General features: G+C 34.4%; 1 protein-coding gene across 35 annotated transcripts in view; it reads left to right on the top strand.

Annotated features, from left to right (window-relative positions):
• Positions 1–12,205, top strand: part of NRXN1 (neurexin 1) — a 606,274-nt gene that overhangs the window by 57,178 nt on the left and 536,891 nt on the right. For 25 of the 35 annotated variants that reach the window (XM_032443914.1, XM_015856854.2, XM_015856856.2 and 22 more), the window contains exon 3: positions 10,378–10,395. The exons of the other annotated variants lie outside the window; for them this stretch is intronic. In XM_032443914.1, the coding sequence (XP_032299805.1) occupies positions 10,378–10,395 (18 nt within the window). The remainder of the gene's footprint in view (positions 1–10,377; positions 10,396–12,205) is intronic. 35 annotated transcript variants of the gene reach the window in all.

Consider the following 12,205-nt stretch of genomic DNA (forward strand, 5'->3'; position numbering starts at 1 on the left):
AGAGAAGTTCTTTGAAATGTTTTCTTTTAACAAAAGAAAACAATTTTGAAGTTAATTGATACAGCTTTTTTATGTTTCATAAACAGCTTCATATGTATTAGTTTTGTTGAATTGTTGATTTTCCTGATATTCAATGTTAACTGTTTCTGTCCCTTGGCAAAATACAGCATTTTGGATCAGTTTGGGTTAGTAAAATTAAAAAGCTTTCCTGTGTTCAGTGTGATGGTTGTCCCTCTTTCAGTTTCTGTACGTATTAACAGATGAACCATATAGCGCATTGTTTATTGTTCACTGTGTTGGCTGTATTCATTATGTTTTACAAACTTTATATTGCATAAGCTGTTGTCATTGTACGAGTGAATCTGCATATACATATGTATTCTATGTATTCCTTATGAATACAGATGCACCTTTCAGGCAAGGAAGTTATAACAATTCCACCTTTTTAAAATATCAGTTTCTCTCTTAGTAGGTAGTTTGTTCTTTATTGAAGAGTTTGTTCTTTATTCTAAAGACCTTACTGAAAAAAAAAATACTCCAGAAATATTTGTAACTTGTTTGGGAGTTCTGGTGATCTAAGTACATAGCTTATGTGATACGTGGTCCTTTCTTTCCTGATTATGATGAGTTGAATTTCCTAACAGCTTAAATAGGCTATCAGGGAGAAATTTTAATTAGGGTTTAGATGTTGAAGTTTTGCCACTTTGGGAACCTCAGTATTATTCCTCCTCATGATGAATAAAAACTGGGAGGCAAGTGATTTGTATGCTCGTTTTAATAATGGACCAAGAGTCAGACAAGATTTCTCTTGCCTATTGGGGTTTACTCTGCAGGGAAGTATTGCCCCTATAGGATGGTTTGCTTCCTCCGCTTAGCATTAAAAATTTGTTCAAATAATATAAGAAATATCATCTTAAGATGATGAAGTAACTGCAAAAGTATACTACACAAAAAATATATATTCAGAACATTTCAGTATATATATATATATAATTATTATTATTATTTTCCCCATAGTATTCAACCAGCAATATTTATGACTCCTCATCTGTTTTCCTCTGCATCTCTACATTTGGAAGTTCTCATCAATTTTCTTCTGAACTTCTATCTGACTTAGTTCTATCAAAAGCTATTACAGTATTCCCTATAGTCACCTTAATATTTACTACAGGGCAATGCACTACGGAAGCAACTTTTTAGGAGAAACTGTTATAATTGGTTCTGATAAAGTTTTAGGCCAGAAATAGGTCTTCACTGAAAAAATCCTACACTGAATTTCCATGGCAGCAGCTACTTTGACGTTTTAACCAATTTACTATATCTAGAAGAGCTAACAGTAGAAAAGATGCTGTACCACATTTTCATTGGCAACATGCTGCTGTGGTGATGTTTTACAGCATGTTCTTATAGCAGAAAAATATAAAATGAATAAAGATTAGAATTGGAACATACATCCAAGACATTTCTTTCGTATAGGAACAAATGTGCCAAAGAAAACTTTCAGAACTGTGGATATTGATTAAACTGTCTCTTGCTTAATTTGGATTCTTTTAATATACATCCCCAAAATACAATTGTCTTGAAAATCTTATAAAATAGAAATTTTAATTGTGCAGTTCTGAGATAGTAACATTTATGGAACAAAAGTTAATGTAGCTAGCTGTAATGTGCTTTGGCAAAACCCTGGTTTTACACAGCAGGTACAGTATCTCCTTGTAAGAGGCTGCCTGTTTCACAAGGTCTAAACCAGTGCTCACAGGATTTTAGCATCACTTAGAAGCCTTACAAAAGTTATATTATGTCTGCTCATATGCCAAGAAAATAACTGGGGAACCAATTGTTATCAAAGTGATTAATGAATGTCAGGTATTGTTCTGAAAGCACCTGTTTTCCTAATGCAGTGTGTACAAGTACTTTTTTCACACATAGGAACTCAATCCAGTCTTTCACATGCTTACAGTAAAGCTACATTATTTATAAATAACTTGGGAGGAATTTCAGCAATAGCAATTCTTACTTCAGCTAAGGAAGGCTACATTTAAAGAGAAGAAATATTGATTTTTGTTTTAATTACAAAATTTCTTGTAATTAGATTTGTTTTCATTATCTTTAATTGCTACTTAATCAGAAGTGTTCAAGTTGAGCATTGCAATTATTGTGGACAAGCTGAGGAGAAAATTGAGTTCAGATCTTTAAATTAAAAAAATCCATTTTGTGTACATGTAATTCTATACACCTGTGATTAAATATTAATTTGATGTCATTTTAAACACTCTGTTACAGCCTTCTGATTTCCAGCATACAGTTACACTCATGTCAGAAGAAATTTCCATTTCAGCCAGTAGAAAGTTTGTTCTGCACCATTTTAAAGGCTTCCAAATACAGGTTCAGTTCATTTCACATCCACAAAATGAAACTTGGTACTAACCAAAACAATTTTATGGTGGCTACCTAAAGAATTATTCAGCAAAGTGATTTCAGATACTGTTAATGTATTTCTAATTGTGTTGATGTGTTCAGTTACCAACTCTGAAGAAAATTTCATCTTTGTGAAATGGCTGCTTGTGTTAAAATCACAGCATCACTGGTAGCACCCAAGCATTCCTCATTTCCTGAATACAGTAAAAGAGAGAATGAAAACACAAAAACAATTTTGCTTGGTTCCTATTAATTTTGATGTTCTATTAGTCTAGCTAGGCACAATGCTGCCATCTGGTTGGAAAAGGACCTCTGCTGACCACTAAATAGCGTTTCTACTCCCTGTCTCCAGTTCAGCGATTCCTATTGCATTAATAGGGCTAACAGATTGGTTTTGCTGAAAGGATGATTGGAGGACAGGGATTTGATTTCTTTTGATAGTAACTCAGGCTTGATTTTGTAGTGTCTTGTATAGACATAATTGACTACAAAAGCATAGCACAACAAGGAATCCGATTTTCTGGGCTACTTTCTGCTCTCATTTATACCTAAAAAGGAATAATTAAATTTGAAAGATTCTCGATTCCTCATTTTTGCACCTATTTTCTTGCAGGGTTTGTTGAAATGTTTTATGATTTTTTAAAAAAAATATGTTTTCAAAGCAGATATCTGTAAGATAGAAATCTCTTTGTTACTCTGTATCACTCATAGAACATAATTTGCTCCTGCTATTACTCTCTGCTAGTCTGAACAATTCAGCCTCTATAAAAGATTTATACATATACTGAGAATATATATATATATTTCGTGTATGCAGCAGGGTAAGTGGGAGAAGACCCAAAGGAATAACAAATACTAGCAGTAGGTAGAAAAGATGAATTATGATAAAATATGTTATCAAGTAAAGCTGACTGTATAAAGTCAGTCCATAATTCCGTTTAGCATGTCCATTCTCCACTATTGGAAATAAATTAGTGTTTACAAAGGTGTCATAAAGCACAAATCAAAGTAAAGTGCTCAGAGCCCAGAGATTTTAAATGGAAATGGATTGTTTCCAATTCACAGAAATAGTTCAAAAAGCAAATAGAAGAGGAGCCATTCTTAAACAATATCAAATTACAACATCAGGGTAAAGGCATAGATTTAAATTTTATTTATTTTCTCTTTTATGTAGGAATGAGAACATTTTATGAAATAACCTTTAATCACTGGAGATGGAGTGTGCTTATTTGACTTGCCTTCACTTGTGCAGATGACTTACTTATTCTTCCATTGTTTCTATTATTCAGAGAGAAAGAATGAGATTTAGTAAGGTGGAAAAAACAAGGCCAAATTCTAATTTCTTGGGACTGAAATATAATTAAAAAGCCATCATTTTTATATCTATATCATGAACTCTCCCCTGAGTTCGTACAAGTTTATTTAGAAATACAGTACAAATTACTAAAGGAAGAGGACAAGTTACTTTCTAAAATTGTTGCTGCTGGGAAGTAGTTGAGAAAAGCGAACTGAAAGTGTTGAAGAGTTGTCTATTTGTTAATTACTTTGACTCCATAAAAGCATTGTGTGTTTCCGTGCCTATTCAGATGCTCAGTATTTAAAAAAGTGTAACATTAAAATAACCATAGAATAATATCTTAAGTTAGAGCAATGCTGAATGATTTCACATTTGATACGCTTGTGTTGGTACAAGATAATGGTAAAGATGCTTAGGAATCAAACAGCACAAAAATATATGGCTTCAGAATGAGTCTTAATTTATATCTTGTTGGTTTTGATCCTGCTTATCTTCTGTAGGCAACCTGAGAGGGTATTAGAAAATGTTTCAGCATCAGCTATTATGTTTGAATTCTTAATGAGAAACATTATTGGTGAGCTCTTTTACAATTGCAAATGATGTAGAGATTGGTTCACAAAAACAAACAAACAAAAACGAACAACAATACAGTTTGTTTGAAAAATTAGTGTGTTTTACAGGGTGTCAGATTTTTGCTGCTGTTTATGGTCAGTTTGTTCTCATTTCACGAAAGATTTCATAAAATGACCAGAATTGACCATTAGGAAAATATTAACCTGATCTTTTAAATGGAGAAAGATAGAACTTCTTGCAGTGATTCCAACAGCATAGCCTGATTGAAACAGGTTCTATTGGACAAAGGCTTTGTCTCAAGGCTTTAAGAAAGAATTTCCCTGGATTCCCAGTGCTTAATTTATCTTTCTTTCAATTTGAACTTTTCCGATTATTGATCCCAATGTTTGTCTGGGTCAAAGGACTTTGAGGTATCAGAAAACTTTTTCGGATCATTGGTAGTTATTGACTGGGTTCAAGACACATCTTAATCTTGTCTTTGATATATTTCACAGATTGATTGCCTTAGGGCTTTCGTTACAAGTCACAGCTGCTATGTTTTCTGAGTTTTTCAATGCTGTATATGACTGAGGAAAGTTTTTCTGTAACCTCTTTTATTTTTTCTCATCCTTTTAAGCTTATGAACACTGAATTGAATTCAGTAATGATTTTAGTTATGCCAAAAAAGTAATGCCATCTTCTATTTCTGTTCATTATTTCATTTCATCCAAAACTTGCGATGCCGCTTTTAGTTACAGCTTCACACTAGGACCTCATCTACAGTCATTTAAATTAAATTGCTTTGTTAATTCACTGTTGATATGGAGCACTCTCCTGAAATGATGGCCTCACCCCAAGTAAATTCACAGGTGTTAGTAGATTTTACAGGGGTGTGCTGAATTTGACGCTCAGAAAACATTAGGCTTATCTTCACAGAAGATAGATCTTCTGTGCTCCTTATGGTATAGTATCTTTCTCCTAAGTCTAGTGCAGAGCATTCCAGAAAAGAAGGGATCATCACGGAGGTGTAGATAGAAACTGGAGCTTGTGTAGAACAAAATTAGGTTTACTTGGTGGAAAGGTTTATTTCCCTGTTCCACCAAAAATTAATTATTGTCTTTAATACAGTATTTTTCTGCACTGAAAGATGTCTCGAATGTGTCCATTTAAAAGTGAGTGGGATCTAGTCAAGTCTGCCCATTGACTTCAAACCAGATGGAGCCATGATGTCAGTCATCTGGAAACATGGGAACTCGTGTGCTCTTTTTCTTTGGTTCTCTGGATTTGCAAATTCTGCAGATGGGCCAAATATGTTTTTTTGCCATTTACTCAGTACTCAAGTAGAAAGCTAAAATAGAATCCATGTTCTGTAATAGGTAACTTTGTAATATGTTTTGAATTTATTACAATTATGGCCAATATACACAATATTTAGTGGGTTGATTATTATTATTTTTTAAATTATTATTATTTTTGTATGTGCGCACTTTTTGTTGCTTTGGTTTTTTTGTTTTTTGTTTTTTTTTCCAAAATAAACAAATATATGCAAGTAGTCCTAATGGATCAGATACACAGAATTTGATAAGAGCAGTACTATTAGCCATTGCTTTACAATATGTTCCTTTAGTTCATCGTTATTGAACCTGTGTCTGTGCCTGCTTTATAACATTCTTCATACTTTCATACCCTTTCCAAATAATTTCTTTTGAAGAAGGTTTTAATAAAGCAATTTCTCTAATAATTTGAGTAACTGAAGGGGCAGACTAAGTCACTCAATCCAAGGGATCCTGGGTAGTGTCCATTAAAAACAGCTGCTTCTTGAAATGATGTTTGCCATTACAATATTTTTAAGACAGGAAGTTTATAGAAAAGTATACCTGGAAATCGTTATTTGGGAAAACAAAATGTCATGTCTTGAATTTCTAGCTGTCATTTTTATTGCACACCAACTACAGAAAATTAACCTTTATTTCAAGCTACTTCCCCACTATTCCTGCTATTGAATATCTTATGAGAATTCATAGACTGTCTGTGGTATACTTCTTCATTCCAAATGTGATTAAACTGTAATTCAGATGAGAAAAAAAATTCTAAGTGCTATTTCTAATATGCTCCTTCTTATTATGTTATTTTTAAAATGCTATTTCTGTAACTTCATAATACTAATGTATCATTTCATCTGTTTATCATGACTGTACTGTCTTTTTTTAATTGTCAGGACAAATAACATGCTCTGGGTTTGGATGAGGTGTAAATAATCTAGCAGAAGGAAAAATATAACAGCAGGAGAAACAAAAAAATATAATAAAAACAGTTATTTTTTAAAAAAATCAAAGTTTCCATGAAGCATCCCCAAATGTTAAAATGATTTTTGAATTAATAAAAACATCCTGAAAAAATGTGATTCACATTTTTAGCTGAATCCAAGTAATAGGCTGTCATGATGGGGCTTCATTGGTCTTTTGTTCAAAAAAAAAAAAAAAATAAAAATAGAGCGGATTCTGCTTTCAGCTCAGTAGGGACAGCCTGGGACAATTCATCCGAAGATAGCAGCCAGATTCACAGCCTGTGTAAGTTGTACAGTTCTACTGATTTCAGTGATGTCATGCCAGATATAAATCAACTGAATATTTGGCTAAACATATGAAATCAACAGATTACACCAAGTAGAGTCGAGAGAAGAATTTGGCTAAAGAAGCTAAGCTCTAAGTGTACAAATTAGCAGTGCAATTTAGGATCACTGCTGGCCGGGGTCTAGGTCTAGGAACAGGTGTTTGAGGTCAGTCCAACTCTTCAGCTAGCTAGGTGCAACATGAAAATTGAGGACTTTTGATATCCAGTAGAAGTCTGTATGCTGAGGAGAAAATCATGTTTATGGCCAGTCAGCTGTGTAGTGGTGGAGGCTAGAAGGTGGTTTTGCACCTCCTCTGTTGCACTGGCAAACCCTTTTTGACCCTCATCTTGTACCTGGCCTGTGCACTGGTGAAGATTGCTGTTTGGAAGATAAAAGGGTAGAAGCAATGCTGTGTGAATGTTTGCAATTGAGGAGATAGCATCTTGTACCAAAGTCTCTACTTCCACTTATGTCAGTATCTGTTCCAATAAGATCCTCCAATGTGAATTTGGGATAAATAATGGCTAGTAGCAGGAATATTCAACACAGCTCTACTCACCTCTGGTTACGTGGATTTTATCTCAGTGCAACTCTAATGATATAAGTACGTTTACACCTGATTTATACTCGTGATTGACTGAGGAAAATTTGTTCCCTGTAAACTGCGAACTTATGGCATCGGTAATATACATGTAGTGTTTAAAGAATGTCTTTTTTAATTTAAAGAGTGGTTTCCTCGTTTCTACTTAAGATAATAGGGCATGCCAAGAAAATGGCTATCAGGAAAGTAAAGCTAAGCATTAGTGATATGGAAGTATGTGAGACAGAACAGGAAATACTCAAAATAAATAATGGTGTCAAATGCTAACCTGACATAAATACCTTGTGAAGTATCATAAAGAATCTTAACAAAACATTTTCTTATACTGCATAACTGTTAAAAATTGTTTAACTTATCCAGATAAAAATATAAGGAAGAATGAATTGACTTTTTTTAAAATTCTGTATGGATTTGGTTACATATACATGGTTTTATTCATGGAGCAGAAATCCAGCACTTTCAATTTTATTTAATTTGAAATGTTTTGACAATTTAATTTACTGTCACTTAAAGATTTAATCAATCAGACATTTAGGGGAAGGTACTCAGACATTAAGTTTAAGTCTTTCTGATGACAGAGCCATCGAATAAAGACATACCAAACACTTAAGAAGAATATGGTCCATGTTGTAATCCAAGATATGCTAAGCCTTCTAACAGGCTTAGTTTAACTATTTGCCTGTGATACCTGTATCATAACTCTCCCAGTGACTTTGACATTGTGAGCTAGAACTTGCCTTTCAGCGAGCTGGTGCATTGAAGCTCTGGAAGCTGTGCTGAATATGGCCAACTAAAATGAATGTTATTGCAGTGTCAGTGTTGCGATTCAGCTTCAGTAAGAAAAACTAAATGAAGGAGCTTGAAGTTATACAACAACTGAAATAGCAATATCATTTTTCATTAAGTTTGAGGTCTATTGTGCTTAAAGAAGGGAGAATACTTGCTCTTAAGGGAAGAAGGCTCATCTAAAAAAATTAATTTACTAAGTAGACTTGCACAGCAATTAGAATATAGTGTCTTTATCCTGTGGGACTGCTGTTTTTCATTTTCTCAGTGAGCCTTGTTTGGTTTATTGATCTTTAAGTATTTATTTCCAAAAGGCATGTTACTTTTCATGTCCATATTTTTTTTTTCCTTTTATTTTTTTACTTACTTTCCTAAATGCATGAGCCACTATGTACCCTTTGCACTTCCATAAAAAAGCCAACCAAACAAACAAAACAACAAAACAAGAGCTCCAATATGTCATTTTCAGAAGTCTCAGTTGAGAGTGTGCGTGTGCTTGAAAAAGGTGATTTATATCTTAAAATGAGGAACTTTGTGAAGTCAGTCTTATGAATACTATAGTTAAAAACTGAGAAGTTTTTAGGGCCCTACATATTCACTTTTATAGTAGCTGCTGTTTTTAAATTGGTAAGATTTTCAAATATTTAATTGAAAACAGCCTAGCCATTGTGATATTTTGCAGCTTTTTGTGGTATTAGCTTATAAGACACATTCCATTAGGAAATTACTATACATAAGTAGTATTGCTGAGCCAAGTTCTGTGTAATTTGTTTTATTGATGCTTGGTTTTCAACGTATCCAAGTTAGTTTAGATCGCACTTTCACATAAGTATTTTCATGTAGGAGGATTTTATGGGTGATAACCTGTAATGACAGATCTGGACTGTGATTTTCAATTGTTTCTCAATGCTGGCTGACCACCAAGTATTGGTGGAGACAAGCTCTAGGACAAGAGCTCCCAAGCAGTCCGACTGCCATGTTTTCACCCTTCCTAACCCTTCCCCACTTCTTTGTTCTTTCTGCACAATCCGTCCCCATTACTTTAGTGTTGTTTTTCCTTTGTAATTTTACCATCCACGTTTTCTCTTCCCTGAGATCCATTTGTACTGTCCTATCCTTTCCTCAGTCAAAATCATAACGGGCAGCAGAGATGTACTCCCTCAAAATCACCCAGAAAGTGAAATAGATGAGGAGCTTAGAGACTGGATGGGTACTGGATCACTGAGTCTGTTTCTTTGAATTCTGTCCACTTTATTAGCTGAGGCTCGGTTCCTAGTTCTGTCTCATTCTGTGGGCTTCAGAGGAAACTTCTTTCCTGTGTCCTCATATGGGGCTGGAGTTAAGGGTCCAGATATTTGGTAACTGCTTGTTGATAGCAGCCTTTACTTAGGCAGAACACCATTTTACCTCAACTGAGGGCAAAACTGATGCATGAGATTACTGTGGCCTTTGTTAGTTAAGCAACTGGCAGAAATATAACTGATTTTTAAGATGTGCAAGTTCTGGTGCTAACCAGTGTTCTGGGATATGATCCTACACACAGTTCTGTATAAGGCCACCCAGTTTAACCAACAGACTTTGCACACTGGGTTCTGAGATTTGACCACAATGAGTGCCCTAGTAGTGCAGGGTTGGCAACAATACCTACTTTAACATCATCATGTTGTGTTCCATAGCTTAAATTATCTTGTTTGATCTCTTTAAAGTCATCTACTTCATACAGATTATTAAGGAAAAATCAGAATGGGAAAGTAGAAGCAAATGAACTTAGAATCCCCATCAGAAATAAGTGATGGTTTTAGAATATATAGTTAAAAAAATCTTACAAGAAGACATATTGATTTATGGATAATAATTATTGAACTTGCAAGGAGTTGCAGTAAATCCTTTACAATTATGGCACTTTGTAAAGAGTATTCTTTTATTTGTTAAATAAGGGAAACACTGCTTCCCTGGTGCTTTTGTTTTTCACTCTGGATTGTAGCAATGGAGCACTTGCATGTTGTGTTTGATGCCTTGCATGATGAAGACATGCAATGGCAAGTTCCAGTCTGCATGCTGCTTAATGAATGTTTTCCTTTTCTCTCCTTCCCTGTTATGTGCTTACAGAAGACAACTATGTGGAAGGTGGGTGCTTTCTTACCTTATTTTCCTACGCTCTTGTTTTTCCCCTTTGTTTAGTGGGTTTTTTTCCCTTCTGCTTAATGTTATAAGAGTACAGATAACATTCAGTACGGTAAGTTGCATTTTTTTTAACCCATAAAGTTATAACAAGTTTATTAAATAAGCGTAATTTCTTTTTCCATACAGAACACAAGCAAAGCCCTATGTTAATCTTTGACTATGTTGATGTAATTCCTGAATATCTCCACTGAAAGAATGAGATTTATACTCCTATGAATATATCACTCTATACACCCTTAAAGAGATTGGCAGAAATACTGATTTCTACTCATGTTCTGTATGGAAAGCACTTCAAGAAAATATGTTTTCTTCAATGTGGGACATAAATCCTTCTCATAAGAATGGAATGCATGCTAAATACCTATATTTTGGTTGCTTAGGAAAATGGGAAGTGCTTTTCTCCTTGGTCTTGCTTACTGTACTCTCCTTTACAGCACAGAGTTTTAGATAAAAGCTTTATCTGTCTAACGTTTCAACACGATACACTCTGCCTTTTGGACTTTGTGAAAGAAGAGTTGTGATTTTAGTAATAATGTTGGTATGTAATTAAGTCCCATTAAGGAAATTATGTCACAGGGCAGTGGAAATTAAAACACAATGCTTCCTAGCCTGAATGTTGGTAAGTATGTCTGTTAGCAGGTAAAACATGTTTGAGTGAGTGTTACACTTCGCAGATCAGTTTTTGTTAGGAGTCAGTACTGCCCTTCTGTTCATGAGCCAGAGAGTGCAGGTGCTTTTTAAAGTACAAGTGCTTTAAAAATCCTTTCTTAATCTTTTCGTACTTCATAAATGACTATTTAAAAATGGTTTTACCTTTTAACTTTTTTTTTTTTTTTTTTTTTTTCCTCCCTGGTAGTTTAAATGCTTTTTTGGAATATAGGATTTTTAAGCTGATACATATGCAGTGAGACTGCCCTGTCACAGCTGTGATCCAGGGTCCAGGAATGAGATAGTGTGAGGCCTGAGATTATTAAGGATTCAAGGCACTGCCTGCCTGCTCACTGGCAATTCTCTTAAAATGCCTACCAATATCAGTACCGTGATTCTCTGTGCCACTGTACTGAAAAGCAAAGAGCGATATTCTGATTTAGCTCATACATGATGCTGTGGAACTTTATTAAAACACCTGTTACCAGTAGGAAAAAAATTATGTTATTCTGATGCTTTAACTGCAGGCAATGTCAAGAACATCCAAATCAGTACAATTCTGTTTTCATTGTGAAATAAAAATTTATTAAACAACACAGGGATAGGATTTGTAAGTCAGAAACATTAGTCAAGAAATAGGTAACTACCATTACGTTTGACCTTTGCATGAAATTCTCACTGGTGTCAACATGAGGCTCAATTATGGATCAAGAGCATTACAAGATGAGGTGATTCAGTTTCATTTCACGAACTCATTTATGCACAGCAATACAAAACAAGACGGGTAACACTTAATCCAGGAGTTACCTGATTCTAATTCATAAAACTGCACGCTCACATTTATTCCTACACAGGCCTTATGCATACACTAGATTTGCAGAAGAGGTATATCTTAAAGTAGAAGCATTGAATGTATATCCTAAGCAGAACTGGGAAACTGAGGAATAGTTTTTCATCTTTGAATTCTGTGATATCTGAGCATTTCCTTAAGTTAAAGGAAGGATTATTCATAGAGTGAAATATGATAGTGTAAAAAGGTTACATTTTACTCATTTTGTTAAATTGTGCTAGGGTTGAGCACGTTTGCTGCAAGTTCACCATGTTT

This window comes from Coturnix japonica, chromosome 3, assembly GCF_001577835.2.
Source record: "Coturnix japonica isolate 7356 chromosome 3, Coturnix japonica 2.1, whole genome shotgun sequence".
NCBI lineage: Eukaryota > Metazoa > Chordata > Aves > Galliformes > Phasianidae > Coturnix > Coturnix japonica.